We start from the raw sequence: 27,998 nt of genomic DNA, 5'->3' as shown, positions 1-27,998 counted from the left end.
AAGAGTTTTTGCAGACTTTTTTTTTTTATCACTCACAAAGTCATTCAGACTTGCTGTCTCACTAAAGGCTGTAAGAATCATCTTTAATGGCACTTCCATGGTCTAGTGAGCAGTCCTTTGTAAAACCATTATTTCTATTATCTACATATGTACAGTTTTTGATATCCGTATAAATTAAAGTTCAACATGTTTGGATGTACGTGGTGACAGCTTAACTCGGTGTGCTGACTTAAAAAGCTGAAAACAGCCCAGGTTTGTGTGTTTATGAGCTTGTCCGAGCCCGATGCAGCAGCATCAGTAGAAGTGATTTGGATCAGCACTAAGTAAAGTCACTGTTTGGTTCAGCTTTCCATTCTGGAAGGCTTTCTGCTAAAGAGGCCAGACGCAATGTCGGGACAGACGACGCGAGGTTTGGAACGGAAATTCATGTGAAAAGAAAACAATGCGCACAAGAAAACAGCGTCAACAAAACAAACAAAAAAAAAAACGACTCCATAAAAAGCTAAAAATCTACAGCTAAAATCTAATCTACTTGTAAGATTAACTCATCAAAAAATAAGGCAAATTAGCTCAAAGACTTTCAAGTGAAAGACAAAAGAGAGAGAGAGAAAAAACAGAAGACACTTAACTTTCTACAAACTAAAAAACAAAAATCACTGACAAAGAATCAAACTCAGGTGACAGCAGCATTGAAAAAAAAAAAGACTTACAGCTCCCTTTCCTCTCAAACAAATTATTCTCAGGGATTTTGTTAGTCTTCCATTCGATATCCCTCATTGCTTTCACTAAGCTATGTCTTAATTTAGTCACTGCATTTGCTCTTTGTTTTCACATAATCTCTCCTTTGTAATGCGTGCACACGTCACCACTTCAGGCAGAGGATGAATTCAATGATACCTGATGGTTCGCCACCACAAAACCGCTTAAAACCACTTCTCATGGACGAGGATGTAGTAAAGTATTAACTATTAACAGTAGGTGCAGGTTTTTTTTGTAAGCATATGTGGACTGAGAGTGCTCCAATCATAAAAAAATAATTAAAAATTAAATTCATGAGCCAAACACTGGAGCTCAGCTAGGGGGGGGGGAGCTCTTTCATGTTTTCATTGACTACAGTATTAAATAACTCCTTTTGTATAAACGTATGCCTCGCTGATCTAAAACCTCTAAAAAATAGAACTATAATTCAAATATAAATATAAATAATTGATTGTCTTTTGTTCTCTTATGAAAGAATGATTTAAAGTTAAACGAAAAAACAAGAAAGAGAAGAATTAATTTGACTAAACTATAAACAGTCGATGTTTGTCATCATCTGTGCGTGATGAGAAATCTCTGCAGCAGTTACAGGAAGAAGTAGCTTTAAACGGTTTGCCTCCCACAGTCAGAGCGACTCGACACACCAGACCAGCGGAAGTGTTTGTAAGGTTTTTTTTGCTTTTTTTAAAATCTGTACAAATTGCCCCCCTCCCCGCACACCCCAACCCGTCCCGCTGCTGCAAATAGAATGTCAAACAACAACAGACATCAGGAAATAAAAATAAAACTTTGCATATTTTACAAAAAAACCCAAAAAAAAAAAAAAAAAATCAAAAAGACACATTGTGTTTCAACTCTTCCTTGAATCACTCTGAAACATCCAGAATGCTCAGTTAAAAATAAGAATTTGCTATATTACGTACACAAAAATAATGCTCTGTCTTTTCCTCCTCTTTTAATTTTTTTTTTTTTCAAAGAGTTTTTTAAACTTCTTTTTTTGTTACGTTCCTTTTTTTCAGTTATCAAAATAGATCAAAGCTTCTCTTGAAGAAGATTCCCACCTTTGGTTGATCAGCTCTTGAGGATGTGAGCTGAAAAGTCTGATGATGTTAAGTGTTGTCCTTTTTCTTTAAACCCCCCCAAAAAAGAACAAAACAAAAAACACAGAAATAGACAAACAACAGACAAACACACACACGCACACAAACAAACACACTCACAGGCATACACGTGTTCCTTTTGTCATCCATGTTCAAGTCGGGTTGCTTGGTGATGGTATGGAGCACAGATCTCTTCCAGCTGAATCCTGTTCGGTTGGATTCATTTCGCAGCCTCGGCCCCACCCTGCCGGGAGCTGCAAAACACACGACTCCGCGTTGACACACTAAACCCACTCGCGCACTTGCACTGATCATAGTTTAGAAAACATTGCATGAGATGCTTTTAGACCATAGCAGACATAATTAGCTAAAGTCTTCCTCTTAAAATCATATTATGCAATATCAAATCATTCCTTCCTACTCCTTATTTTGAGTTTTTTCAGCCGATGGATACACACGGCGTGACCGTCTACCTCTACGATCACTGAAAGCACGAACCACACCTGATTCCGGTTTGGCTGCTATTGAGTTTAAGGTTGCGTCACTGTGCATACCTGGACTGCTTCCAGCACTGCAGCGACCTTTAGATGCCTGACTGGAAGTCTGTGCTTAGCAACCGCTGACCTCAAACTTACCTCAGAGCAAACATAAACTTAGTGTCAGATAAAGCCGATGGTGATGACAGTCGGCTCCTGCTGAGGCAGTTTTCAAACCTTGGAGTGATTTATCACCTCGGGAAAATGATCCGTCATCTGTTTTCTCCTTTTCTTTCTTTTCACAATCACCGGTTGATGCACCAATGAAGTACCCCAGAGTGAGACGACCACTCTGTGCAAACAGCCTTAGCCGTGCTGCGGCCTGGCGTGAAAATGTTTTTTAGTCACAGCAGCACAATCTTCACTCACCGCATGCCCTGTGTTTTCAACCTCTTTACCATGAGGGTTGCAATTTTGACGCAGCAGAGAAGATCTGGTAACCACTGCGGATAGTTTAAAGTGGGAAGAATGGGGACTTCCAGGGTGGGATCTAAACATGGCAGCAGCAGCCCTGGATGTGGTGCACATGTCCAGGCAAGGATATGACAAACAGCATACAGGCTTATAGCTCATGAAAGTTAGAAATCCAGTATCTAATATCAGATTATAATCTTTCATAAGAGCAACTAAAAAAAAAGGATTTACAATAAAATAATGTCCAGCTTCGGAAAAGCATGTTCATTTATACACTCGGTGCTTAGTTCAGGCTCCTTCCCCTCGGCTTACTGCATCAACACGATGTGGCATAGAGGCGATCAGCTTGTAGCACTGCTACAAACAATTACATTTAAAATATTTGATATTTTGCTCTTCAAAGGCTCAATAACTGAGAAATGTTTAACCACATATGTAGGTGGAGTGAACAGAGAATTTCTCAGTTTTAAAGTCCCTATACAAAGAACAACACTCATAAACATGCCCCCATCCAGAAGCCACAATGACCATCATGTCTTTATTGTGACCGTGGTTCAGAGGGTTGGGAAGTTCATCTTGCAACCGGAAAGTTGCCGGTTCGATTCCTAGCTCTGTCTGTCTCGGTCGTTGAGTCCTTGGGCAAGATACTTCACCTACCGCCTACTGGTGATGGCCAGAGGGGCCGATGGCGCGATATGGCAGCCTCGCTTCTGTCAGTCTGCCCCAGGGCAGCTGTGGCTACAACTGTAGCTTGCCTCCACCAGTGTGTGAATGTGAGAGTGAATGAATAGTGGAATTGTAAAGCGCTTTGAGGGTCTCAAAAAGCGCTATATAAATGTAATCCATTATTATTATTATTATTTTTCTAGAGTTTTTGATTTGTGAAAACCTCCTTAAAAAAAAAGTTATTTTAACTTAGTAATATTTTCACCATTGTAATCATCTGTGTCACTTTTAACCACGACTTGTGTTTTCATTCATGCTCATTACAATTTTTCTAATTAAGCAATTTACAAACGTCTACATATTTGTAATTTGCAGGAAGGAGCGACCTTACCTACCTTAGCTTTACTTGGTGTGTTGGTATGAGTAGTTTGTGTGTTCTGTAGGAGTCTCCATTGCAACCTGCTGCTGCTGGCCACCGTTTTCCTGGGGTAAAAGAAAAGAAAAAAAAAAAAGTCAGGTTTAGCAACTTAATAATTCATGACAACCACACAGATGTTAGCATAAAGGAGACAGACGATATTTTAAAACTCCCTTCCTAATCACATTAAATGCATCTTATCCTTTTGTGTGCATGCACAAAGAGCAAATACTGGATTTAAACTCACAGCCTCCCCCTTTCATGTGCTTTCTGTTGTACTTCATTCATAAATCATCCATTTTCTCATTCACAAGGTCACCTAAGAGGCCACCACCGCTATCACTGAGCCCCATTCAGCAAATGGCTTAAAAACACCCCACAGGTTCAGAGGCCCTACTGCAGAGCACTCTGCCTGGATCTGCCACAATACAGCCCTGGAACACACAGACTGCGCAGTGATTGCCAAAGTAAATAAAGAAAGACATAAAGAAATTGCAAAGGCTTGCCCAGTTAGGTAATAGTCTTAAATCTGAGGTTCGCATATGACTGCATTCAGGTTGTCAAAGGTTACACATGGACTCAGCCCAATGTTGGGCGGAAACAGAAGCAGACACTCCATTTATACAGGTTCTCCCAGCTGGAAATATTCTCTTTGGTTCAAGCAGCAAACACATGTGCTGACCTGGAATAATCAGTCATTCAACAGATAATCAACACGGTGAAAGAATTTTTGCTGCTTCTTAAAAGCACTTTTAAGTGGTGCTGTTTACCTAATAAAGCAATAAAATGACAGATGCTTTACAATATTTCATTATTTGACATTTTTTAATGACTCAAATATCTGGCAGATTTATAAATGAATAAGGAAAATGAGCAGTTGCAACCTAAACTAGGCACATTTGTTTCACAGATTAAAAAGAAGGCAGGACAGCACTGCTAAGTCATTTTGATCTCAAAAACATCAACAAAATGACTTCACAGACACAGGGACGTACGCCGCAGTTAAAGGTTTAGCTGGTAAATTCATGATCACTTTAAAAAGGCTCTCGGGATATCGAGTGAATTCAATCAGCCAGCTGGCACCTTTGAACAACCACCTCCATTTCTTTAGCCACGTTCAATTATTAGTTACACAGTATGTCCCACAAAGGAGTTTTCAATTTGAGCCAGCCACCTCATGGAAAAACAAAACATCATTAAGACATTAGGAAACGTTTCATACCTCTACTGGGACGCTGGAAGGAGGCACTGGGGTGTACTGGGGGATGTAGGTCCCCTGCATAGTTGTATTGGCCGGAATATACTGTAGGGAAGACAGGGAGGAAAATGAAATCTGTGACTGTGTGTTTAGTATTTCACGCAAATAATTACACTTGTAAATTTCGTTAGTGACGGGGACAGTTGTTTGTGTGTCTGTTGGTACTGACTGTGCCTGTGCTGCCCAGAGACAGGTGGCTTAGTTGCTGGGTGAGAGGTCCCATCATGGATGTGGGCTGGATGGACATGGCATGTTCCATTGTTGGGGTAATAACTGTACCCTGCGAACGCACAGAGACACACACCTAAATGCAGTCCCAGAGTGTGACATGTATCACCTAGAAACTACATTTTGTTAAAATGCAGAGGTTAATATTCATCATATTTTATTAATAACACTGGTACACGTTTAATTTTTTTTTTTTTTAAAAACTGTAGATATCTACTGATGAAATAAAAGCCCTTTCAGGTGTGCATTCCTCTTTAAGCTTTCCACATGGCTTCGGCACGCACCCTGATCCCGTTTCCATAAAAGCTGACCCAGCAGAAGATATTTTTCCTTTCATTTGGTTAATGCAAATCATAGCTGCCACTGGTCAAGTTCAGATAGTGGCAGCAATGCAGCTGATGCTGGGCAGCTACAGATACATTGTCCAGTTTAACATGCAGCGTAATTACAACCACAAAAAGTATTGAGACTAATTCATTAATGGCGTTCCCTAAAGCAGGTCAATGCTTAAAGCGTACGCTTAAGGATCACAACTATCAGGGATCCAATAAATATTACAGCTTCCTGTGTGACCACTGAGGCCGCTTGTTCCTGTTGATTTCCATGTAACAGAAAGAACTATGTTCTTTTTCATTGCCGTGACACTTTGATTTGTATATCCTGCTTCAAGCGCTTTTTGCATTTACACTTTTGTTTATGCTTTTTTGCCCTGTGGGCCAAGTGAAAAGACCAGAAAGCATTGACCAGAAGGGATACTCACAGCTGGCTGCATGAGGTATGACTGATGGTGCATCCAGGACGGGTTGTGTACCTGTAGAGGCGGGAGTACATCGCAAAATTACTTTTCGATATTTTTCATCTGGTGCTGTCACAGTCCCCTCAGAGCCCTTAATGTGTAAGCTGGCACAAAAAGGTCACAAGAACAGAGACAGGACCTGGATGAAAGCAGCCGTTCTGCATGTTAACTTACATAACGTGACCTTAATGAGGGATTCGGTACAGAAAAGCAACAGAAAAATACATGATTCACTTTCATGCAGATTTTAAAAGCCAGCAGGGCTAAAAATGAACAAACAAAACTACTAATAATTTGAATATAAACAGAGTGAAAAGTCCCACCTGGTATGATGAGACAGGAGAATGCATGTAGGGAGAGAGGGAAGTCTGAGCAATCATTCGATTTGGAGCCAGACTGTAAGGTGAGGAGTAGAAGCTGCCAAACACACAGAGCAACAAGAAGAAAACATGAAGGAAACTGCAACATGTCCACAATTTCCAGCTAATTTAGCAACATATCTGAGTTCCTGCAATGTCCAGCAGAGGGCAGCCTTTTACCAGTCTCTGATTGCTATGTTTATTTTCCTGGAGGGCTGGGACTGTTTTTAGTCAGTCCGTGCATACCACTCACCCATTTTGTAAGGCTGTGGGGTCATACGCAAGCGTCATTCCTCCCTGGGAAAACAAAAAAGGGATTCAGAACCAGTGAGGTCATGCAAACACCGGTGCAGTACGTACTAAAACAGTCTGCTAGCACACAGTGTGGACGATTAAATTCAAAACTTTCCAGTATGTACTTGATGTGATTTTTCTCCATAATTTTAGAGGAGAGAAAAAAAGACGTTACCGTATCTCCGTCTCTAGCCCAAGGTCTTCCATTTTGGAGATATTTGCTCTGGTTCTGCCTCTTCTTCTGACCTCCGTCTGCAAACTTACATAATAAGGGCTCTGTGGGCACTGAGAAAGCAACAGGTCAAACAAGAGAGTGAATTCACTGATCACAGTGGGGAAGAAAACACACTCAGCTCCAGCACTTACAACAGTATCAGGTTTCTATAATACAAAAAAAAAAAACATTCCACGCACCGGGTATTCCTGGTGGAGTCTTGATGAATTTGCCATTGAAATGCTGAATTATGGCCTCGCACTTCTCCGTGGATTCCATCCTGAAAAACCAAACAGAGTTCAAATTAATCCCTCTCGAGAAGCGCTGTTTGCATTCGGTTGGTCCGTGCCAGAGCTGCACAAATTACATGTAATTGATAACAGAAAATGTGCTCAAGACACGATGGGCCACCATGCGAGGCCACAGTCTGACCTGGCAAATCCGACGCCGCGGCTGGTCCCATTAGCATCTCGGAGGATGCGGGTGGAAATGACCTGGCCAAAAGACTTGAGCATGCTCTCCAGCTCTTGCTCATCCATAGACACGGGCAGGTTGGAGATGTAGAGGTTGGTGGGGTCCTGCTCCTGTTGCTATACAGAAAGTGAGAAATGAGAATCCATTCGCTCGTGCATCTTCTTAAGCTTTGAATATGGAAACGCGGCGCCGACTTTTTATTATTTATCTCAAAGCGACCGTGTCGGTGCAGACGCCGCTGCTTTAATCAAGTATTTACAGTTGCTTAAAGCGTGAAGTTCTCCCGGCTTCAATTTAAAAATATATATATTATAGCACACTTTCCTGGCACTCTTGCAAATAGAAAAATGTTGTCACTTTCAAAAATCTTTTTTTCCACACGGCACAAACTTCTGTGTAGGCAGCAGTGCGACCCGTCTTTCCATCAACACCTGCCACTGCACTTGGCAAATTGATTAAATTACATTTGCGTGTCAAGCATAATTTAGTAACAGAACCTGCTGAAATGTTTTTAAGCAATTAGTGACAGACCAATAAAGGGAAACCCTGAATAATCTCTCACCACTTTCTATGTGTCACTGCCACAGCTGAGGAGGATTTGAAAAACCTTGCGTGCACGCTAAAAAAAACCACTCTGACATTTGCAAAGTATTAATTTGTGCACAGGGGTAGCGAGTCGCGCTTTTTTGGTATAATTTTGACTAATGAAGAGATCTTGATCTGTGAGTAAATTAAGAGGAGAGATCATTTGGTGGCACTACTTGAAAGCGAAACCTTGTGTGACTATGCAGAAGCAGACAGGAAGCCAGGCATGAAGTTAAAGAGTTCACAGAGCAACAGGAGCCTGGCAACCATGAAAAAAAAAAAGAGGCTGGGCTAAAAAACAGGGGAAGGAAAAAAAAAAACGGAGAGCGAAGAAAGAGGGAGGAAATTAATAACTCAAAAGGCTGATATTTTGTTACGGAAGGAGGAAACTTACAGGGTAGGACCTACCCAGGCCTCTGCAGTCATTTGGGCAATTAGAAAGGAGAATGACAGAAAAAGAGCGAAACTAGAAAAGAAGACAGATGGGTGTCTTCTGACTAGCAGGCTGCTCTCTATACCATTTTATCTCCTCTTTTCAGTGCCTGCTGCATGCAATCAAACAGCTCTGCACACCACAAATAACAAAAGCTTTTTAAATTTGGATGGAGAAGAAGCTGTCAGAAGCTGTCAGCGAGCGAGGCAAATCGAGTTACAACTGTTTAGACTGGACTGATCCAAGCAACAACCAGGAGAGGACAGCCAGTACCTCAGATACTTGCCAAGCTGTTCGGGCACATTTGACAGAGGTGGCGATCTGACAATGAAGAATTCCTGAGAACATTTATGGCATTAAAGTATGTCAACAGCTATCTTAAATGTTTTATAGCCTACGTGAGTATCTCCTACTCTCAGCCATCTGGTGGAGAGATAACCTATTTTCTGTGATTGCCGTCATTCCTGCTAACACAGCTATTATGCAACAGAGGAGCAAACCGCAGGGGTCATAGGCCAGCTGACAGTAGTGGAATTCAAAGCCATATGACAAAACAAACACAAACAAAAAACTCCACCCCTTTTCCCTTTTTTTGTTTTCCTTTTAGCTCGGCCAGCGCACACAGCAGACGGTTTGATATTCTAACAATTTTCCTCCTGCTGTATTAAAATGTTGCCGCGTGCAGCTCAGGCGCATGAATGGGATTTGCTGAGGTGTCACCGTGTATTGTCTGTGCCAGGCCTTCACCAAGCCGTGTCTGTTAAGGTGTGTTTCTGCGTTAGCTCGCTTGGGTGTTTGTGTGTCGAGCAGCGTGTGGGTGATGACGTCTGAGTTCAAACAGGGAGGTGCTGAGAAGTAAAAAAGAAAAAAAAAAAAACAGAGGGGGTGGGGCGGCAGGGAGGGTGGGGGGCGGCTCTATTTTTAACTTTGCCATTGTTTCGCTGCCCCTACACACGCAGCTCCTCTGGGCTTGCAGCCTGGAGGCTGGGGTGGCCCGTTCAGGGACTTAGCACACACTCTAAGGACATCTAGTTCAAGGTGTGGTTCATTGTGTTTGTGAATAACACTGCAGCAGCCATGGTGAAGCTGCTGGCAGGTGAACCTGCCCTTGATATTGATAATACCATTGACTATAGCTCTTTTTTTTGCTGACCTGAAATACCCACTGACTCTGAGACGGCGGTGTATATTTAGGTTTATATAGTGGTTATCAACACCTCTCACTGAGCACATGCTGTCTGGGTGAGTCAGGTTATGGTGTCCAGTTGCACTTGTCAAGTACAAAGATACGCAGGATTGTATGGCACTCTTACAGAAGCAGCTCAGTGAACTTAGACCCAGGTTTTAGTTGCACTGGACTGTTTCAGGTCAGCTGGCAGTGTGTATCCGTTACAGTTCTCCAGCGCTGCTCTGAGGGAGACCCTGGTGTTACATTGCTGCGGGTCTGTTTGGGTGCAAGATAGAGGGAGGAGGTAGGGACGCCGGGGTGGAGTGTATTAAGTGCTGGTGTCTGCCCCAGGCCCAGGCCCAGGCGATGGACAATGCCAGTCCATTGTGCCTGTCCCATTGACAGCGGGTGTAGTGGCACCCTCCCCCCCGGGTTCCTTCAATGGGGAGCCTCAGAGCCAGAGGGATCAGCTTAATGGGCCGACAAGAGTAGCTTTGACTTCAGACACTTGGACAAAGAGTTCAGAACAAGTGCTACAACAGGAGCAGGTTTGTAACATACACAGCGCAGAAATGAAGTACGTGAGGGGGAAGGAGACAGGAGGTAGTGCGGAGGACAGTGAAGAAAGAGGCAAAATGAGGATTTGAGAGGAGACCGAACAGAGCGGAGGAACAAGCAATAAAAACTATGATCAGCAAACTGTTTCTGCAGGTCTGGGCTGTGCATCACTGGGACATCTCAGTACACACACACACCTCCCTATAGACAAGAGTTTACTTTGAACCCTTTCCAACAGCACAGTCGCTGCCAATTAGGCCACTGCATGTAACAGTTTTTAACCTTTTACATGATAGTGTGTGTACGTGCGCAGCAATGGGGCCATGACTCTTGAGCTGATGGCTCTCTGAAGATCAATACGGGTACAAGACAGGGTGATGGGCTAAACAAGGCATGTTTAAATCTAATGGTGGCTGGTAAACTTGGAAGCAACAAGTGGTAGATGGATACAAGATAGTTGGCTAATTCTTACCTTAGCCATCTGAGCTTGGACCCCAGTGGATTTCAGAGCTGTAACAGCTTTCTGTGCTGCTGCTGGACTGTCGAAATCCACAAAGCCATAGCCTGTAAAACAGACAAACTGATGGTAGAAATGCTGTAACATCAGGAAGTACATGAAAAGATGCCATGCGTTTGCTGAATACAGCACTCTACAAAAGTGTTGAGCCACATTTCTTTACATTTTGCTGGAAAAATGGGAAATGAGTGCAGTGATTCATTGAAATGTGCGAGTGTTTTCTATCTAGGCGCACTTCTACTGCTTTGACAGCGCGTTTGAGATCATTGTCATTAAAACTGAAGCCGTTGCCAATCAGTTGCTTTTCAGATGGTATTACATGGTGGTTCATAATATGTCTGTACATTCCTGCGTTCACAATTCCATCAATATTGACAAGGTCCCCAAGACTACTGGCCTAAAAGCAGCGGCAAACCATGACAGAGCCTCCACCGTGTTTTACAGTGGGCTCCAAAAACTCACTGTTGTACCTCTTTCCTGACCTTGTCTGTAGATTATGATGACAATTTGAACCAAACATTTCAAATTTGGATTTATCGTTCCATGAAACTGGTTTCCACTGATTTTCTGTCCAGTTCTGTGTAATGTGGCATACCTCAGCCTTTCCTCCATGTTTCCCTTCCTTAAGAATGGAAGCTTTTCGATAGCCATCCTTCCATTGAGAACATTGGTCTTCAAACTAAAAGATGCACTTTTTGAAACATGTTGGTAGCAGTGTTTTTTATTTGTAAGGTGAACATTCTCCATTTGTGGTTTGCATTGCACTTTTTCAAGTTTCGCTACATCTCCAAGAGCAAAGGGTTTGCAGCCAAGTACATGCCTTCTGTGCAAACTATTGGTGACTGTGGCAGTCTGCTACTGACCAAAGCAATCCGGTGAGGTTTTAGGTGGAGCATCCTCTTTGCAACAGATTTTGCTTGTCAGCAGTCAGCAAACTCCAGCAAGCACATGCCAACTGATCTGGAGTCTTTAGAGCTATGTGACTGAGGCCTTATGATCTACATGGATGTTCCCATCTAATTCTGGGCCATACAGGAAAACAGTGTTTTCCTAACCCTTTGACAAATGGCATGCTTCGCCACAGCCAAAGAATGACTGAAAATGACATTAAAAAAAATATGTATATATAATAATAAAAAAAAAACCCATGACAACCCAGTCTTTGAAAAGATTATTAGAGTTTACCTTTACATTTGTTGGTAGTTTTGTCCAAGATGGCCTTGGTCGACACAATTTTGCCATACCTTCAGGGAAGAGACAAGAACACAGAATACAGGATCAATGAGTGGACAAGGTTACAATGAGGCAACAAGAGGAATCTGCTCCTACCACATGCATGCCAATATTTATAAATTTCCCCTGGCTGCCAGACTACAGGTGTAAACACGAATACAAAATCCTTTGTGCAACCATTTGTGTGCATTTAATGATCTTAAGAGGCACCGAAAACTTCGTCTGACTCCTCCCTCGTGTCTTTGTTCAGGCCGCCGTACAGTAACTCTGTTCCCCGACGTTGTTTTCGAGGACAGGGGACGGCACCCCAGGGCCAAAGACAATTTGTTCCCGGCCCGTCTTTACCAGACACACACACACAGACTAACACACTAACACCTCTCTTCTAAATACAGCTCTGCTCTAGGGTATTTTTGACTTAAATACAGCTTAAACATCTTGTCACTTGCAACATCAGACTCTCAAACTGGGATATTAATTTTCAGGAAAATGCATTCTCATCCACCCATCTACAAACAAAAGAAGGAATATAGCGTGCGAAACACAAGTTCATGTCTTAACCTGTCATTTCGGTTCACAGCTGTCAACGGAGACGTACAACAAAGGTCAGTCAGTAAAAGATGAAAATCAGTTTCTGCATACATCCAGCCACATAAATATTGATAGTAGGAAAATCACCTTAAAGGCAGCAAATGAGAAGTGTTATGCAACATGCTGAGACTAATGGAATGCAGTGTTGTAAGACGGTGCATCAGCACTACAGTATAATAGACCTGCCCTTGTCTGGTGAATTTACCCAGTGAGAGAGGCTGGTGCTCCTCTGTTTGGGCAACATGGCGTCTGGGCGGAATGTACACTGTAACCTGATGCTTCACCCCTCCAGTTCGCCTTCCTTCCTTCCCACCACGTCCCGCTCTCTCTCTCTGTTTTTCCACCCTCACATGGTAGCACACTGCTGGGTCCTACACTCCGGCCTTGTTTCAGTGCACGTTTAACCACATGACTCAGACCAAGCTTGATGGTCACAACAGAGACGTGGGTAATGACTGGCAATTCAATTTAAAGACATCGCTACTCCTCCACTTTTGTCCTAAATGCAAAGACCAGAAGTTATATAGGAGCAACGTTTATGGCTCCACTCCAGTTACCGCGGTGGGGCATGACTGAATGTTTGCATTGACCTTATTAGCTTATGTCTGTGTGTTAAGTTTGATATTCAAATAAACGTATATATGCATTTCGATTATGATGAATTAAAATAATCTAGAAGCTCCGCTGCACAGTTTATAGTGGTAGAAAAGCTCCTTATTGCAGGCATTAATAATTCATCAGCCATTACCAAATAAACACAGGCTATGTTTATACTGTCCCAGTGTCATCTAACAGCTGCAAAGTGGTTGTTAGGCATGAATGTACACACACCCCTGATATAATGTAACCCATTCAAGCCCAAATGAAGTTTTACAGTTGGACCTCTGGCTTTCACATATGGACACAGTTGATTTTATGGTGGATTTTTGTTAGTATACAAAGCTGAACTGGTGCTGTGCTGTTTACAGCCATTCGAGAAACTGCAGAACGTGTCCAGAGACATTTTCATGCAATTATACTTCAAGTATTTCTATGTTGTGCTGTGTTTTACCTCTACATCACTTTATTCTGGATGCAAATGCCGTACTCTGTACTACAGGACGCTTTGGTTACTTTGAGGCTCCTGTGCAGTTCAACATTTCATTCCTGAACAAATATTCTGATTGCATTTTTTCTACTACTACGATGTTAATGAAGGTGGATAATCACGTTAAGGTAAAGCACCGTTCTGCTATGAAAGCAGCAACCCCACCCACCTGGAGTTCAACCCTTGTGTTTATGGGAGGCAGCCAGTCAAAGGAAGTTGACCTAATAGGAGGGTGGCCAGCCCAAATCAGCTGATGGCTCAACTTCTGCAAAACACTTTGCAACCCACCTCCACCTAATCTCCTCCTTTTCATGTTATTCATGCTCTTGCTGACTTAATCAATGTCACGTGCATTGTCAATGAAGCCTGCTATGTTACGTGAAGCATTTGTGGTGGTGGTGCTGGTTTCCCTGCATTACACAGAACAGTCCCACACTGCCAAATAAAATAAAAATGGCTGCAGAAGTCATAATAATCCTATTTTGACAAACACGGACCTAACAGAACTGCAAATTTCAGACAGCGGACAACCTCAGGGACTGCGCTAAGGATTTCTTTGAACTTTGAATCATGCCAGGCTAATCTAGCAAGGTCCATGAATAGAAACAAGGAGCTGGAAATTTGAAATAACCAGTCGCCTTTAACTAAAACAGACTTGAAAGCCACTGGTTTCTTTTTATAGCGGTGTCTTTTCACTGATATAAAGCCTCGGAAGTAAAGATGCCGTACACACATGCACGCACATCCTTCTGAGACAAATTTCATTAAGTTTATCCACTACTCTTTTTACAGAAAGCACTTTGTCACCTGTCACCTGATTATGTCAGAACAGTAAGCGTCTGATTATTTAGGAAAAAGCAAAAATGTTTGGCATTTACAAGCAAAGAGCAAAATTTAGATGAGAGATATAAGTGAAGTCTAGGTGAGAATCAAGTCTAAATATTTTTATTATCAATGTGGATTATATGTCAGTACTCGAGGTATGAATATTGTCTGACTGAAACAACTTTAAGGTGAAATAAATGTGAGTTTGACCTTGAATTGTACTTAACTATCATTTATCTAGAAACCAAAGGTCTTTAGTGGCATTGCTGTGAGTTCATTAGGCACAATGAAACTACTATGTTTGTTGTATGGACAATAGAAATGTGCTTTAAAAAAAAACTGGTTAACCTGATGTTAGGTATCTCTATTTTTTCTGGTTTCGATCTGATGCCTTTAAACTAAAGAAATCTAAAAAACTCACTTAAGACTTACTGATCACTGAGTTATAATTAGAACCAAAGATAAAAATAAAAGCTGTCATTTATGACTTCCCCAACAACAATGCTATGAGTTTAAAAGGTCAACGGGCACTGACTGTGTGACCCTGTGCTTACCTCGGCTCCTCTGCAGGAGAACACCAACAAAGCACACTATGGAGCCCAAAGGGGCCTAAAAGACAGCCCTAACCCATATATGGTCATCTGACATTCTTTCCCAGCAGGCCATGCTACTTTTTTCCCCGCTCATTTAAGTTTCTCCTTCAACAGTAGCCCTCCCACCCTCCTCTAAAGTCTCCGTCCTCTTTCCACTTCTCTGCCAATCCACAATGGCTTCTCTGTAAATCTCTTTAACACTCAAACTTCCTGTGTTTCACATCTGCACATTTCTGATCTTCTTAGATTGCTCACACACACGACAATTCATGAGTGTGTGTATGTGTGTGTGTGGTCACAAGCCAAGTAAATTCTCCCTGTGGATTTTAATACTTCTGATACTTTTCTCTGTATGGGCAGGATGATTAAAATCAAAGTTTTAAAGATGGATGGTCTGTGATGTTGGAAATATTACCGGGCATTTTTAAATTAGAAGTTGTGTAAGCTTCTTCACAGGGATGTGCTTTTACTGTGAAAGAGCCCTGATGGATGTGGGGCTGAAGTTCACTTCTGTGACGTACAGCACTCACTTGCAGCAGCCAAAAACCAGTTTGGGTGTTTAACTGCATGCTTGTCTGTAAAGCTAACTACACTGGCTAGGCTGTTTGTTTCCAGGTGTACAAGTCTGGCTTCACTGAGTTTAAATGAGGAAATATTGTAAGTTTCTTTTCTTTATCTCAGCACCTATCCCATCAAGATTAATTCAACTGACTTTAGTTGTGATAAGACTCACCCCTATCACAACTAACCTTTATTCTTTCCCTCCTGCCTAAAGAGCCATCCCCCCCCCCGAAAAATGTAGTTTTGCCTCGGTCGGAGGCATGAATTTAATTTTACGCCTCCCACTGATGAAGTGCACAGCTTCGGACAGCACAGGTCTCATGACTCTTTCTCCAACTTATTCATTAACCATAAACCTACAAAAAGCCTTCAAATAAACATGGAAAGTACAATCACCTTTGAACATTCAGATAAATATTAATGTTTTTGCCCTAACAACATCATGCGTATAAGGAAACAACAGTGAAACAACGACTCTCAGAAACATCACCAGCTCCATGCAGCCTTTGAACATCATTTAGGCATTTATTATGGAAATACCACTGCATGCCTGTGTGTTTTATTACCCTTTAGAGTTTGACTTACTTGTAAAATCATATTTACCTTAAACAAACACAAAACAGCTTTTACAAAAAGTTGTGAATAAGACAGGCATTTTTAAGTGCTTCATAGACCCAAACTAAGGTTACACCTTGGTATATATGACCGCACCACCATAACTCCAACAGTCAGAATATGTTGGTTTAGGTTAGGATAAACTTAGCTTAGCAGCTAACCTGATTCTGTTTAAAGGCCAGAAGTAGCAGCACCTCAAAGGCCCCAATCAGCATTCAATACACATGTGTGTCCACTAGCACCGACAGATAAGTCTCGGTTTCTTCATTGTTATGAGAGGAACATGTGCAATGAAGAAAATTCAACCTGAAAGGCGTGCACCACACATTCACTGTCAGCACGCACACACGTGGCCAATGGGACGGACTGTTACATACATGAGATTAAGTCTGGGGCTTCATCTACCACTGCAAGACTTAGATGCAAACACAGCATGTCAGCTAAAGGAATCAGAGAAACGTTGCAGGATGTTCTCTAATGTGTTTGCAGCTTCTTATCTCACACAAAGCAGCAAAAGTCCTTTATCACTGCACACATTCAAACACAGCATCTACACCTAATGTAAGCCCCACACCAACCTAAGGAAAACTCTCAACTGAACTGTATAGCCGTTGTATTGCAAGTCATACTGTCATCTAATCATCACACAGTAGAACAGTGTTATTGCATATCACAGATTGTAGTAGGTCTTCTGTCTACATACAGAAACAAACAAGAATTTGCATAGTGCATCTAGTTTACGATGGCTACAGTGAAAATTAGACTCTGGAAAAAATGTGAAGTTGTTTGCCAAAAAGTCTCCATTGTGTATCCATTTTTAGTTCTCTGTGTGTGTAAAATCAAAGGCTGTATTTAAAAGATGGAGGTAGCCTCCACATCTGGAAAAGGAAGCCAGTGAAGAAGTGCTTTCTTTCTAAGGTCCAGCAGGTGGCTGCAAAAAGAAGTCTGATTGTTTAACACCCCGTGGCTGTCAAATAGCACTTTCCTGATGGGCTTATGGTCTCCGTCAGTAGTTTCCATTTATACTGAAAACAGCACAAGGTTCCTTTTGTCTTTTTTTTTTGGTCAACAATAGAATTGTGAAGGTGGTTTTAGTGCCTCAGCTTCACAGTCAGATCTATCTAGGACTCGTGACTGGTTACAAAAAGCTAGAACGGCACACTCGGCTCGAAACTTGAAACAGAACTTAGCTTATCAATCCGTGATGTCACTGTGGTCACGTCTAATCCTTTATATACAGTGTTTTTGGTAGGCGAGGATTTCATAGATGGAATAAAGGAAAGCTAGATTGTTCCTTCATCCAGTGTTCATGTTTTCCAAAGCTAACCCCAGCCGACCTATAGTTTTATGTTCCACTTGACGATAGATAGATGGTAACTCAAAAAATGAGAAAGAGGATGATTTTATAACTTTACGTACAAAATAACCAAAAGTTAAAAAATGACTTACGGTTGGCAGAGCTTGACCAGATCTTGGTCTGTGGTCCCCGGATGGAGGCCGCGAATATACAGATTGGTTTTGCTCAGCTGTTCCCCTCCACCGCCACTGCTGTTGCTACTACTGTTGGTGTTGGGACTGGGGGGTGCCATCTGGTGGCCGGAGGACACATAGGTCTGCTGCAGCAAGAAAGAAACATACCGATTATTTTACTGTGCACAAACATTTATAGGAAAAAACATCGCTGATATTCTCAAACGCCAGCAGAAACTACACAAGTACGCTGAAGTTTTTATTAAAAGTGTGAAAATTCAAAGGCGTGTTTAGAGATGTGGAGAAATGGAAAGTAATTCTGCATGAAACAGATGATTATGTGGGAGCTGCGAAAAGTGATATCACACAGCCCTCATGTCAACACTCACCAATAGCGTTTTCTGAGGGGAATGTGGGGCCTCTTGGCCGACTGCTCCACACATAGGGAAAAGGGGCCTCTTATGCTTTCTCAATGTTGGGTAACCTTTTTTTTTTTTAACTTCTGGAACCACACAAAAAAATCCTGTGGTGCAAAAACCAAAGACCTAAAGATCTCAGACCAACATTTAGTTAGTCTCATGATGCAGAAATAAATAATAGCCTTGATGTTAACAATGTCTACTTTGTAGTACGACTCGCTGCCTCGTGTTACCTCAAATGAAAAAAAGCAGATACGTCAAAAACGAGACACTGACAACGCTGCATTTATTTTCGCTCCCGAAACTCGCTGAAGTCTTCACTTTAACAGTGTAATCTTTTCCCCTCTCAAACAGTCATTAAGGTTAAAGGGTTAACAAGATCCCGAGCGGCTAGATGCAAAAACAGGGATCAGCTTAATCCACGATAATTATGAGTCTGAGAACCCCATCGGCTGATGTCTGATGACAGATATGTGGTTACAGAAATGACTCGAATCTAAACAGAAACAAGGAGAATTTAAAGAGATTAATAAACTTGGAGTTTATCACTTTATTAAAAAATATGAACAAACATGCTCATGAGCCAAACATTTGACATTTACTTCCGCTATTATCTTATTTTGGTTTGTTTTCTACAAGGATGCAGTGGCAGTGAATTCTGCTTGTATACTAATGGATGACTCACAGCTAGGACCATGAAACGGATGTTGCGCAACAAAAAGTGCATCATCTAATCTCTCTGTGGGACCGTGGCTCTCCTTGGAGATATCAAACAAAAAGATTGTGTAACTGTGCAGATGCTTTCATTTTAATGGAATAAATATGATGTTATTATCGCTTTGCCAGTGAAGAAAGACAAGAAAAAACTTCTCCTTTCAGGAATAGATCTGGTAGCTTTTTTCCAAACATGACTGGGGAAATAAACACAGAGCGCACCAGCTTCACCAGAACAGGCGAAACTGGCTGTCTGCAGTGAGAAAATGACTTCAATCGCATTCATTTAACAGTCCAATTTCTTTAACTTGCTGTTGTATAGGAACGAATTAGATCAAGCATGCTTTCTAAATAAGCTCAGCAGGGTGCTTCTGTGAAGCTGGGCAGGAGGACAATGGGTTTATTTCATGACAGAGGAAAAAAAGGGCTCGCCGATCAATCTGGTCGTGTTTAAAAAAGGCCCAGCAGGACGACACGATCGCACCGGGATCACCGACAGCATCGCTCAATTCTGCTAATTAGACAGTATCCATAAGGGCGTGAGGTCCCTTTAAGACAGGCCTTCTGACCGCTACTTTGCCCACAGCTTTCACAACAGCAATAACCCCCTACTCCACCACCAACTTAAGCTTGAATGTAGACTTTTATCATGACAGGTAGATGAGATGGAAGCACAGCCTCCCTTTTGTCCATTTTGGTTGTATCTTTTATTCCAGGGATATTCAAACATGTTCACAAGTGTGTTAGACTTCTGCTTACAGGAGTCGTCCTATATCATCACAGTGAAATTCTTGATGAATATGTTTTGCAGGCAGCTAATTTGTGAATGAAAGAAGAGGACAGCAGAGGCCTATAATCTCATTCAAACTCTCTTTACCAAAAAGCCAAGTCTCATTCAGTGAGCGTATCACTGCAACAACACCCCTTAAATCACCGGTCTGCAGTCACACGGCTAACTACGCACACATACCGCTGAAGCGTTGTTAAGGCTAAAAATGTGCACAGAGAGCTGCATAAAAGTTCATATTAACAATAAGACAGCGATGACTGACGCTCAGAAGTAAATCTCAGTCAGGCTTTCAGAAATTTCTCTTTATTGCAAAAAGCTTTAAATTCACGGTGCTGTAACTATGCAGTTGATGCTCGGTCACGTTATAGTGGTGACGTGTAATCTTTCTCTCAGGTCCTACATTAAAGTGTGCGGGTAAATTGTTATAGAAGCAAAAAATTTTAAACTGAAAAATTAAAAAGTTTAAAAGAAAAGTCTCCACCCCCAACGGTTGGTAATTAGCTTTCACGTTATTGCAGTAATCATATTTTGTAGTCCTGACGCTGCATTTCTCCTTCTCTGTGAGACTGGAAATATAAATAGATTATTTTAAGGACCAAAGATAAAAATCAAGAACATTTCTATAAATAAAACCATTTCCTCTATTTTTATGCAAACCTGTATGAAGACTCTGACGCTGGAAGGAAGTGTCTATTTTAAATATAGTGTACTGCAAGCATTTAACCCTGCCTTTAATCTTTCACAATATCAAAGACGTACCCCCGCATTTTATGTGTTGTATTAAACTCTCAGAGGCGATTCATGCACAGGAACTGCTCACTGGCTTAAGTGAGACGTCTTACCTAATTGAATCGCATGTCTAACGGTTTAATTGTATCAGAAATATCCTCCACCAACATCCTGAAGACATTTGACACAAGGTGTCACATGAGTGCACCTTCTTCAACCGTCCTTTAAGTCTCACGCCACCTCTGCTTTTATTTTTTAAAATCTCAGCCTCTCAAGCTGACTCACAGAAGTCCATGGACTTCCTGGTTGCGGGGGGGTTTGCCCACCTCCCCATGTCCTGCTGGCAAGAAAGAGCCATGACTGCCTGTGTATGGCAGCCGACTTCTATGCTAATGCACAGATTTAAAGTCCAACTAAATGAGGACACAGCTTCCAGCGTGTATAGAATTACACTGCTGAGCTGCCGCTTTACATCCGCCTCTTTAGGACCGACCAGAGCAATGAGTCATGGGAATTCAAAACCTACGATCCTTCTGAAGCATTAACAAACCTTCCGGAAGAGTTATCCGATGTGTGTAACCACATCTTTTCTTCTTTGCCATGTTGATAAAAACCATACAACCAAAAATGTAACACTTCATTATACACCCAACGGAACGCTCCGTCCCAGAAAACAAAAGTGCTAATAATCATAAAAACATAAAGCAGGTATCTTTAAAAAGGTTAAACAGTCTGTACGTGTTAGCGGAGGATAAGAACAGGACTGTACGTCTCATAAAGTGGTGAGTGACAGTATGGCAGTAGGCAGGAAATGCTGTGTGTCTGCTCCTGATCTTATCACACAGCCTTCTAAATGAGGAGCTCTGCATTCCAACCAGGTGACAGGGACACCAAACTCACGTCCAGACTCGTTCCTGAATCCTCCTTCCTTTCAGTCTGCAACGCTCCCCTTCCTTTCGTCTCTTTGTAGGCACCTATTAATCTTGGAATTGTCTGTCTCTTATTGTCGCTGATCACACCTATGTGCGCACGCACAGGCCAAATGCACATGCCTGCGTGGCTTTCAAGCCGGGTCAGGTGGCAAAGGATGGAGAGCTTGGAAACGGATACTCTCAAACACTGGGCCAGAGCTCAGCTAGAGATCTAACAAAATGTGAGACAGAGAGAGAGCGTCTGGCATCGGCGCAAGCCTCGGCATTGGATTTCTGACAGCTGTGCTTTCTCCAAGGACTCTGTCTCCCTCTCTACCTGTTCACCTTGGCCGGTTCATGCGGCTGGCACTCCGGCCAGGGACTGATCCAAAACATCTGACACATTAAACAAAGAGACAGATAAACATATACCTGGCATGCGACCAGGAGGACAAAGGTGGCTGTACAGAAAAGTTCAAAGAAAAAAAACAAAACTCACTGCAGCAAAACAGCTGTTTTTTTTTTTTACGCACAACCGTGTGGAGTAGTTTCTGATACCTTTTTCAGTAGTGTGTGATATAAAGGTTTGGCTGATTTCAATACAATATAAATGATCCTGATTCATATTCCTCGATCTGCGTCAGAACACACGTGCATTCTTGTTTAAATAAAAAGGTTTCCAGTTGAAACGCATTCATTTAATTGATTATTGGTACCCACTAAAATCGTGGTATCGTGACATCCCTAATCCCTGCCGATATTTACTTTAATCTTTGTCTTTATCCTTCATTTAGGGATGGGCACGTCATATACTGTGGGTTTTTAAGAGATTATTTGCCTGAAAACAGCTGCCTACTGCTTGCTGAAAATAGGATTAATGAAAACAACAAGACTCCACAACAAAGTAAATGTGTGGGCTGTAAAAAGTACCCAAATAATAATAAGTATAATTTTAAAAAACCAGCCACCCAATATGTTTTTTCCCCTCATTCAGACTTCAAAAAACAATTGATCAATGGAAACTAAAGCCTTTGGGTGTAGCTATTTTCTAGCATTAGCATGTCAGTGTTTGAGCAGCAACGATGTTAACGTTAATATGCATTAAAGTGTTTGTGTCGGGGCACACAGTGTCAAACTTTGTTGTGTCAGTGAGAGGGTTACACAGATGACTGGCAGCCAAGCAAACCGCAGTTTTCAGGCCCTCATTTAATGTGATTGCATGGAACGTATTTATGAAGCAGCGAGACATGTACCCAAAAAATTTAAATACAAATTGAGCCATGTTTGTGTGCGATGAAACTGTGAATTAAGCTCGAGACAGCCACCTGCTTTCTACCTCCTAGACATCAGCTGGTTTCAGTTCCTGTCACAGTGACAGGAAAATATGACATGAACAAGGACATGAATCATGTTTGACACGGCGCACAGTTGTAATGTATCAAAATGAATCCTAATGAACATTTAGTTCGCTCTACCTTCTTTCTAGTAAAAAAGAAAAGAAAACCCCAACACAGCTGTGTGGCAAAAATATTTCTTTGCACTGTGATTTCACGCACTCAGTCCAGGTGTGCACAGTTGTGGCTAGCAAAATCTTCACAGTGGTTCTGCTCACTGCTGAGATCACCCATGTTTATTAAGATAACAGCTAATCCACCTTAAAGAGAAAAAAAAAAAAGCTTGTATCACCTCTTTTTCATACTACATGCTATAAATAGTCAGGTCAGTCCTTAAGCTGCAAATTAAAACAAATGAGGTGTGTAAGGCATATATTATTCTAATTTTATTTTTTAAATTACCTTGCCTTCAGTATGGGGGGGGCAAATACTGCTCATTTACAACAAATAAACACTGAACAGTGTATATGGGTGCTGTAAAGTGCTTGACTCAATAAACTAAACACAAGCTTGCTATGCTGCACCAATTAACTTACTGTTTAAAGATGTTCTAATTATCATATGAAAGCATGATTACATGTCACTTTGTTATCCCGACTAACCCCAATCACTGTTTCCTTTATTTCTCCCAGAGTTACTGAGGCTTTCCATTTATTCTTTAACTCTAAGGCATTATTTTTTATTTACAATTACACTGTACAACAGGCATCAAACAAAGAGCTCGCTTAATGGAAAGGACTTTTTATTCACTATAATACACAAATACAGTTTAACAATTTAGTTTGGCTTAGATTTTTAAAATATTTTAGAAATCTTTCAATAAAAAATGTAAAACTAGATATTTTATTTAATTTATTACGCAAATAATAAACTGAAGTCATGTTGTTATAGCCACATTTGAGCTAGCGTACTGGAGTCAGTCAGAAATTAATGAAGTGTAACATTCAACCACTAAAACGAATTCTTCTGTTTAGGAATGTAAGTAAATACATGTAATACGTCATCCTAATATAACAATAATAATGATCTTTACATTTTTTTCTGCTCTTTGCTTGTAAAACAGTACATGGATCCATGGATAACAGCAATAATTAGATTTTAGCATTGAAAAAAATAATTTTATTTCAAAGAACTTGGAGATATTGGTGCATTAAACATTACAGCAATGTAAAAATGGCTGCTGTGGCATAAACCTTCCATCGGATGCTGGTCTGCATACGTTTTATTTCTTTAGTGCAATCATTTGGGGAATTTTGAGCAGGTCAACTATTTTCCGCGTGCGACTAAAACCTCCACAGTCACATTAAGGAGAGAACACGCCGTACCAAACAAAATCAAACTTCTTAAATGACCCAGTTTACTCTGAGCACGATGTTACAGTGAGAGAGGTTTTCTTTAAACATCAGTGCTGCAAAGTAAAATCAGTTGCCAGTACAGGCATTTAATAAACATCTGTCTGGAAGTCTTAGCATAACTTACTGACATCAACTCTTATCAAGGAGTAACGTGACAAAACTAAACATGCCCACTTAAATGTTGCTGGTTTACATTATGCTTGAATTCAGGAATGAATACTTGTGAAAGCGTTTGGAGTTCATGTGTAAAAGGATCAAACTACCGAGTCAGAAATGCATTCGAGACTTCACATCTGCTTATTTTCCATCAATGGCCTTTTTAGAGCAAACCTTTCTATCTGTGTGTGAATTTAATGCTCCAGTCAATGTGCTTTATTGATTTCTTTGATTTCTTTTCATATACATAGCTGTGCTTTGACTTAGCAGAGTCAATGTTGAGGCATCCACAGCTTTAAATCACAGCACTAAGCTGACATCTGTTGAAAAGGTCTCCAGCCAAGAGGGAAACAAAAATGTGAATGACAAGTACAAAAAAAAAAAAAAACCACGCCATTCGATGCCGCCCTGACTGAGACTCATGATACCTTAAGAAGCGACAAGCCGCCTCCTGTTATGTTTCCATGCAGGAAGCTTTACACGGAAACCAACCAAATTTGATTTGGGAACATTAATTCTATTTATTTGAAGGAGGAAATGAGGTGCTGAGTCAGGGGAGGAGCAGCAGCCTTTAAGCACAACAGTAACCGAATGGCATTTAGCAGTCGCTAAGTCAGTCTCAGTAATCACCATGCTCACACAAAGAGCGCTTTTCTCACCCCTGTGAATGGGTTTATTTCCCCATTCTGTTTTTTATTCGATGCACTTGTATAGCTCAGGTACGGCAAAATGTGAGCAAGGGACCAAAAGAATGAAAGGAGGTGCGCGGAAACAAAACACAGGAACTTGACCTCTCTGTGAACTTTGGCTCCCCAACATAGAGGAGCTTGATACTACTAAAGCAACTGAGGGGTAAATGTTTTGCCTATGCCTTAAGCTTCTTTTACATGTTGCTTTATGCCTTTTCACCTTAATTATTCCTTTGAGAAGTCTGAAACTAATCATTATGCACTGAAAACACAGATAAGCAAATTCAAATCAACTGAGTATCACACGTTTAATTCAGATGCAAATATATTAACTAAAAGAAGCGCTGAGGCTTATATTTGAAAACCAATTTGACTAATATTTAATGCTGATGTGTATTTTATGTGTATTTCATGAAAATCCGAGTAGAGATGAGAGCAACACTCGTGAAGCGTGCTATGACTGTACACGTCGCATGAGTTGACCACAGGAGAACATTTACCTGTTGTCAGCACACGTTTCATCTGAGTCAGGCACAACTAGTAAATAAATAACTACACATAATAAAATTTTATACTATTATTTAATGGTGCAAGCGTCAGAAAGAAAAAAAATATCATCAATCAATCAATTTATGAGACTAATGGATGTTTAATATCATCAGTTATCGGTGTCCGTCTTAAAAAGCCAACATGGGTTGGACTTCTCCAGAGTATTCCAGCTCTTTATCAAATCATCTTTGCACCCTTTTTTTTTTTTAAAACAACACTTAATGCAACAGATAAACAAAGGCACCCGGCAAAGGCAGATGTCATCTTTAGCTTTCATTATACTCAGACACGGTCAGCAAGTAGAGACCCGACAACCAAACAGACAAGTCTGTGTGTCACACAAAATTGGTGGACATGCAGGCATCCACATGGACTATCGCACCCACTGTCTGATGATGAAATTTAAGTCACTTTGAGCCAAGTGGACCGTAGCGGACTCGCAGAAGCAAAAGATATAATCAAGGCCTTTTATTTGGAGTCTGCAAGGGAAAATCAGCTGACATTTATGATCAGGTGAAAGCTTGTGTTAAACTTATCGAACGCAACAATTTCCTGATTACCAGCATTGTAAGTGATGTACACTAATAATAAAATTAAGAAAATCAGATGAAAAAAAACACCAATCATATAGTTTTTGAAACATCAACACACATGAGAAAATTTAGTCTTAATTTGCCAGTGCACATTTTGAAACATCTGAATTCTTTTGAGAAAGAAAGTGGAAAATCTAAATAGTGTTGGCAATTCCCACAAGAATTTAGCACATCACCAAAATATCTGCTTATGCACGCAATGAATTAAATACTGCCACATGATCTGTTGTGTACATGTATGTCACTAGAAGACCAAATTAAATAAATGAAACTGAAAGTGCTGACATGCACACACTCCACTGCTCACACTTGTGTACTTCCTTAAAAAACTTTTGACAGTATCTCTTAGTCCCCAGTGGTGTTAAAAAAATGTAAAAAATAAAGTGGGTGTTGATAGTTTAGAGAATGAACCATTTGTCAGAAACAATATAAAACCCAACCTAGTAACAGCAGTGAATTTAAAAGTCTATTCAGTAACAACCCAGTGCCACTGCATCAAAAACAAATCGCTAATTGAGTTTGAGCCTGCACAACCCAAACATTTTAAGCTATTTGCCCCAGACAAGCGCAAGTGTTGACATCAGATCTGGTAGGATGAGCAGTCCGCGATCACAGAGAGACAATATGTCAATACACATTTTCAAAATGCCATTCGGGGTTCAGGAGCTCACAGCAACACTCTCAGTGAAATGCAGGAATATCAGCAGGAGATGAAAAACCACTGTTACTCTACTGGATGGAGAAAAAAAAAATCACAACACGATGCCTTCACGTTCAAAGGAAAAGCTTTTACCGTCACTTAGAAGTCATTAGGGTCCACAGGGAGAGGTCTGCGTGACTAAACAAAAACACCACTCTGGAATATGGATTATAGGAAGCGAAAAGTTCTCGAAAAGTAGCTTTGCTACTTCACTGTATCGAGAGGCTTTTGCTCATTTTTAAATGGCTTCTGTTACGGTGTATACTAGTGTACTACTCGAAGCAGAGTAGTCAGGCTACATTTGCCCTCACGTAGTGGTTACAAAAAGTGACAATGTCAACAGTGAACGCAACTGAGAGAGCGCGATTCATAATTCTGGGAATGTAGTCATCGGGGTCTGGTGGGATTTTTCAAGGGGTGGGGCATATTCCGCTTTCTGATGGGAAACGAGGGAAAGAGGGGAAAAAAAACTTTGCTAACTTACGCGGCGGCGAAGACAATGAAGACCTGATTTAACACCAGATACTTAACACCAGATGTCCGGAGCTCTCTCACGGAGGAAGAGGCAGAATTCATTTTGTAACATGTTCCCTCTCAGCCTGCGTTTCTCCCTACCCCCACTTCCACAAACACCATCCAGGCACTGACGCGCTATCCCAGCACCGTACAGTAAACCACAAAAGTTGCTCCCCACCACTGACTTTTCTCAAATGAGTGAGCAGAGCCATAATCGACATCCCCCGCTTGTAGTACCCGCACACAAATACTACTAAATAAAACAGCCAGATGTCCAGCGTGACAGGGACCGAGCGGTAGAAGGAAATTTCCCACCTTGACACACACCACGGAGCGGGCCTGCTCTTTAAGCTGAATATTTGACTCCACGAAGTCTGAAGTTAAATTCAGCTCGTTTAGCTTCTCAAGGACACTGCAGCTCACTGTCACAAACCCTCTCTCTCTCTCTCTCTCTCTCTCTCTATCTCGCGCTCTCTTTCTCTCTCTCTTTTTTTTTTTTTTGGTCGCGACAGACGCAGGCGTGTTGCCCTGCAGGGCGAACAAGCCGAAAATTGGGGAAAATCCCGAAAGCGTTTACCTTTTTGCTGTTTCTGCTGTTATAGCCGTTGTATGGGTTGATTCCTGGCCTTGACGGTACGGAGAGCAGCATTTTTCTCGGCGCTATGTCCGGAGCGGCGAGCACAGCCCAGGCTGCCAGCTGACGTCAGCAGCTGGGGAAGTGAGAGCCTGGA

The 27,998-nt window shown here is 41.4% G+C and overlaps 1 protein-coding gene across 5 annotated transcripts; it reads right to left on the bottom strand.

Moving 5' to 3' along the window:
• Positions 1–23: 23 nt before the first annotated feature.
• LOC120731715 (RNA-binding motif, single-stranded-interacting protein 2-like) lies at positions 24–27,998 on the bottom strand. 5 transcript variants are annotated; one of them, XM_040028858.1, is made up of 14 exons: positions 27,845–27,998; positions 17,732–17,895; positions 11,963–12,021; positions 10,733–10,824; positions 7,475–7,632; positions 7,243–7,322; positions 7,004–7,113; positions 6,788–6,831; positions 6,499–6,592; positions 6,140–6,190; positions 5,321–5,431; positions 5,116–5,196; positions 3,871–3,958; positions 24–2,113 (listed from the first exon to the last, which is right to left on the bottom strand). In XM_040028858.1, the coding sequence occupies exons 1-13, from the start codon at positions 27,914–27,916 to the stop codon at positions 3,878–3,880; spliced, it is 1,197 nt and encodes a 398-aa protein (XP_039884792.1). In that variant the 5' UTR covers positions 27,917–27,998; the 3' UTR covers positions 24–2,113; positions 3,871–3,877. The 5 variants fall into 5 exon arrangements, with proteins under 5 accessions (XP_039884792.1, XP_039884791.1, XP_039884795.1 ...); XM_040028857.1 differs by having other exon boundaries at positions 17,732–17,898; positions 27,845–27,997; XM_040028861.1 differs by lacking the exon at positions 27,845–27,998 and adding an exon at positions 27,583–27,810 and having other exon boundaries at positions 17,732–17,898.

Source organism: Simochromis diagramma, unplaced genomic scaffold (assembly GCF_900408965.1).
Source record: "Simochromis diagramma unplaced genomic scaffold, fSimDia1.1 OVJJ01000483.1, whole genome shotgun sequence".
In the NCBI taxonomy this organism is placed as follows: domain Eukaryota; kingdom Metazoa; phylum Chordata; class Actinopteri; order Cichliformes; family Cichlidae; genus Simochromis; species Simochromis diagramma.
The sequence above is the reverse complement of the archived record's forward strand: the minus strand, read 5'-3'. Positions and strand labels throughout refer to the sequence as shown.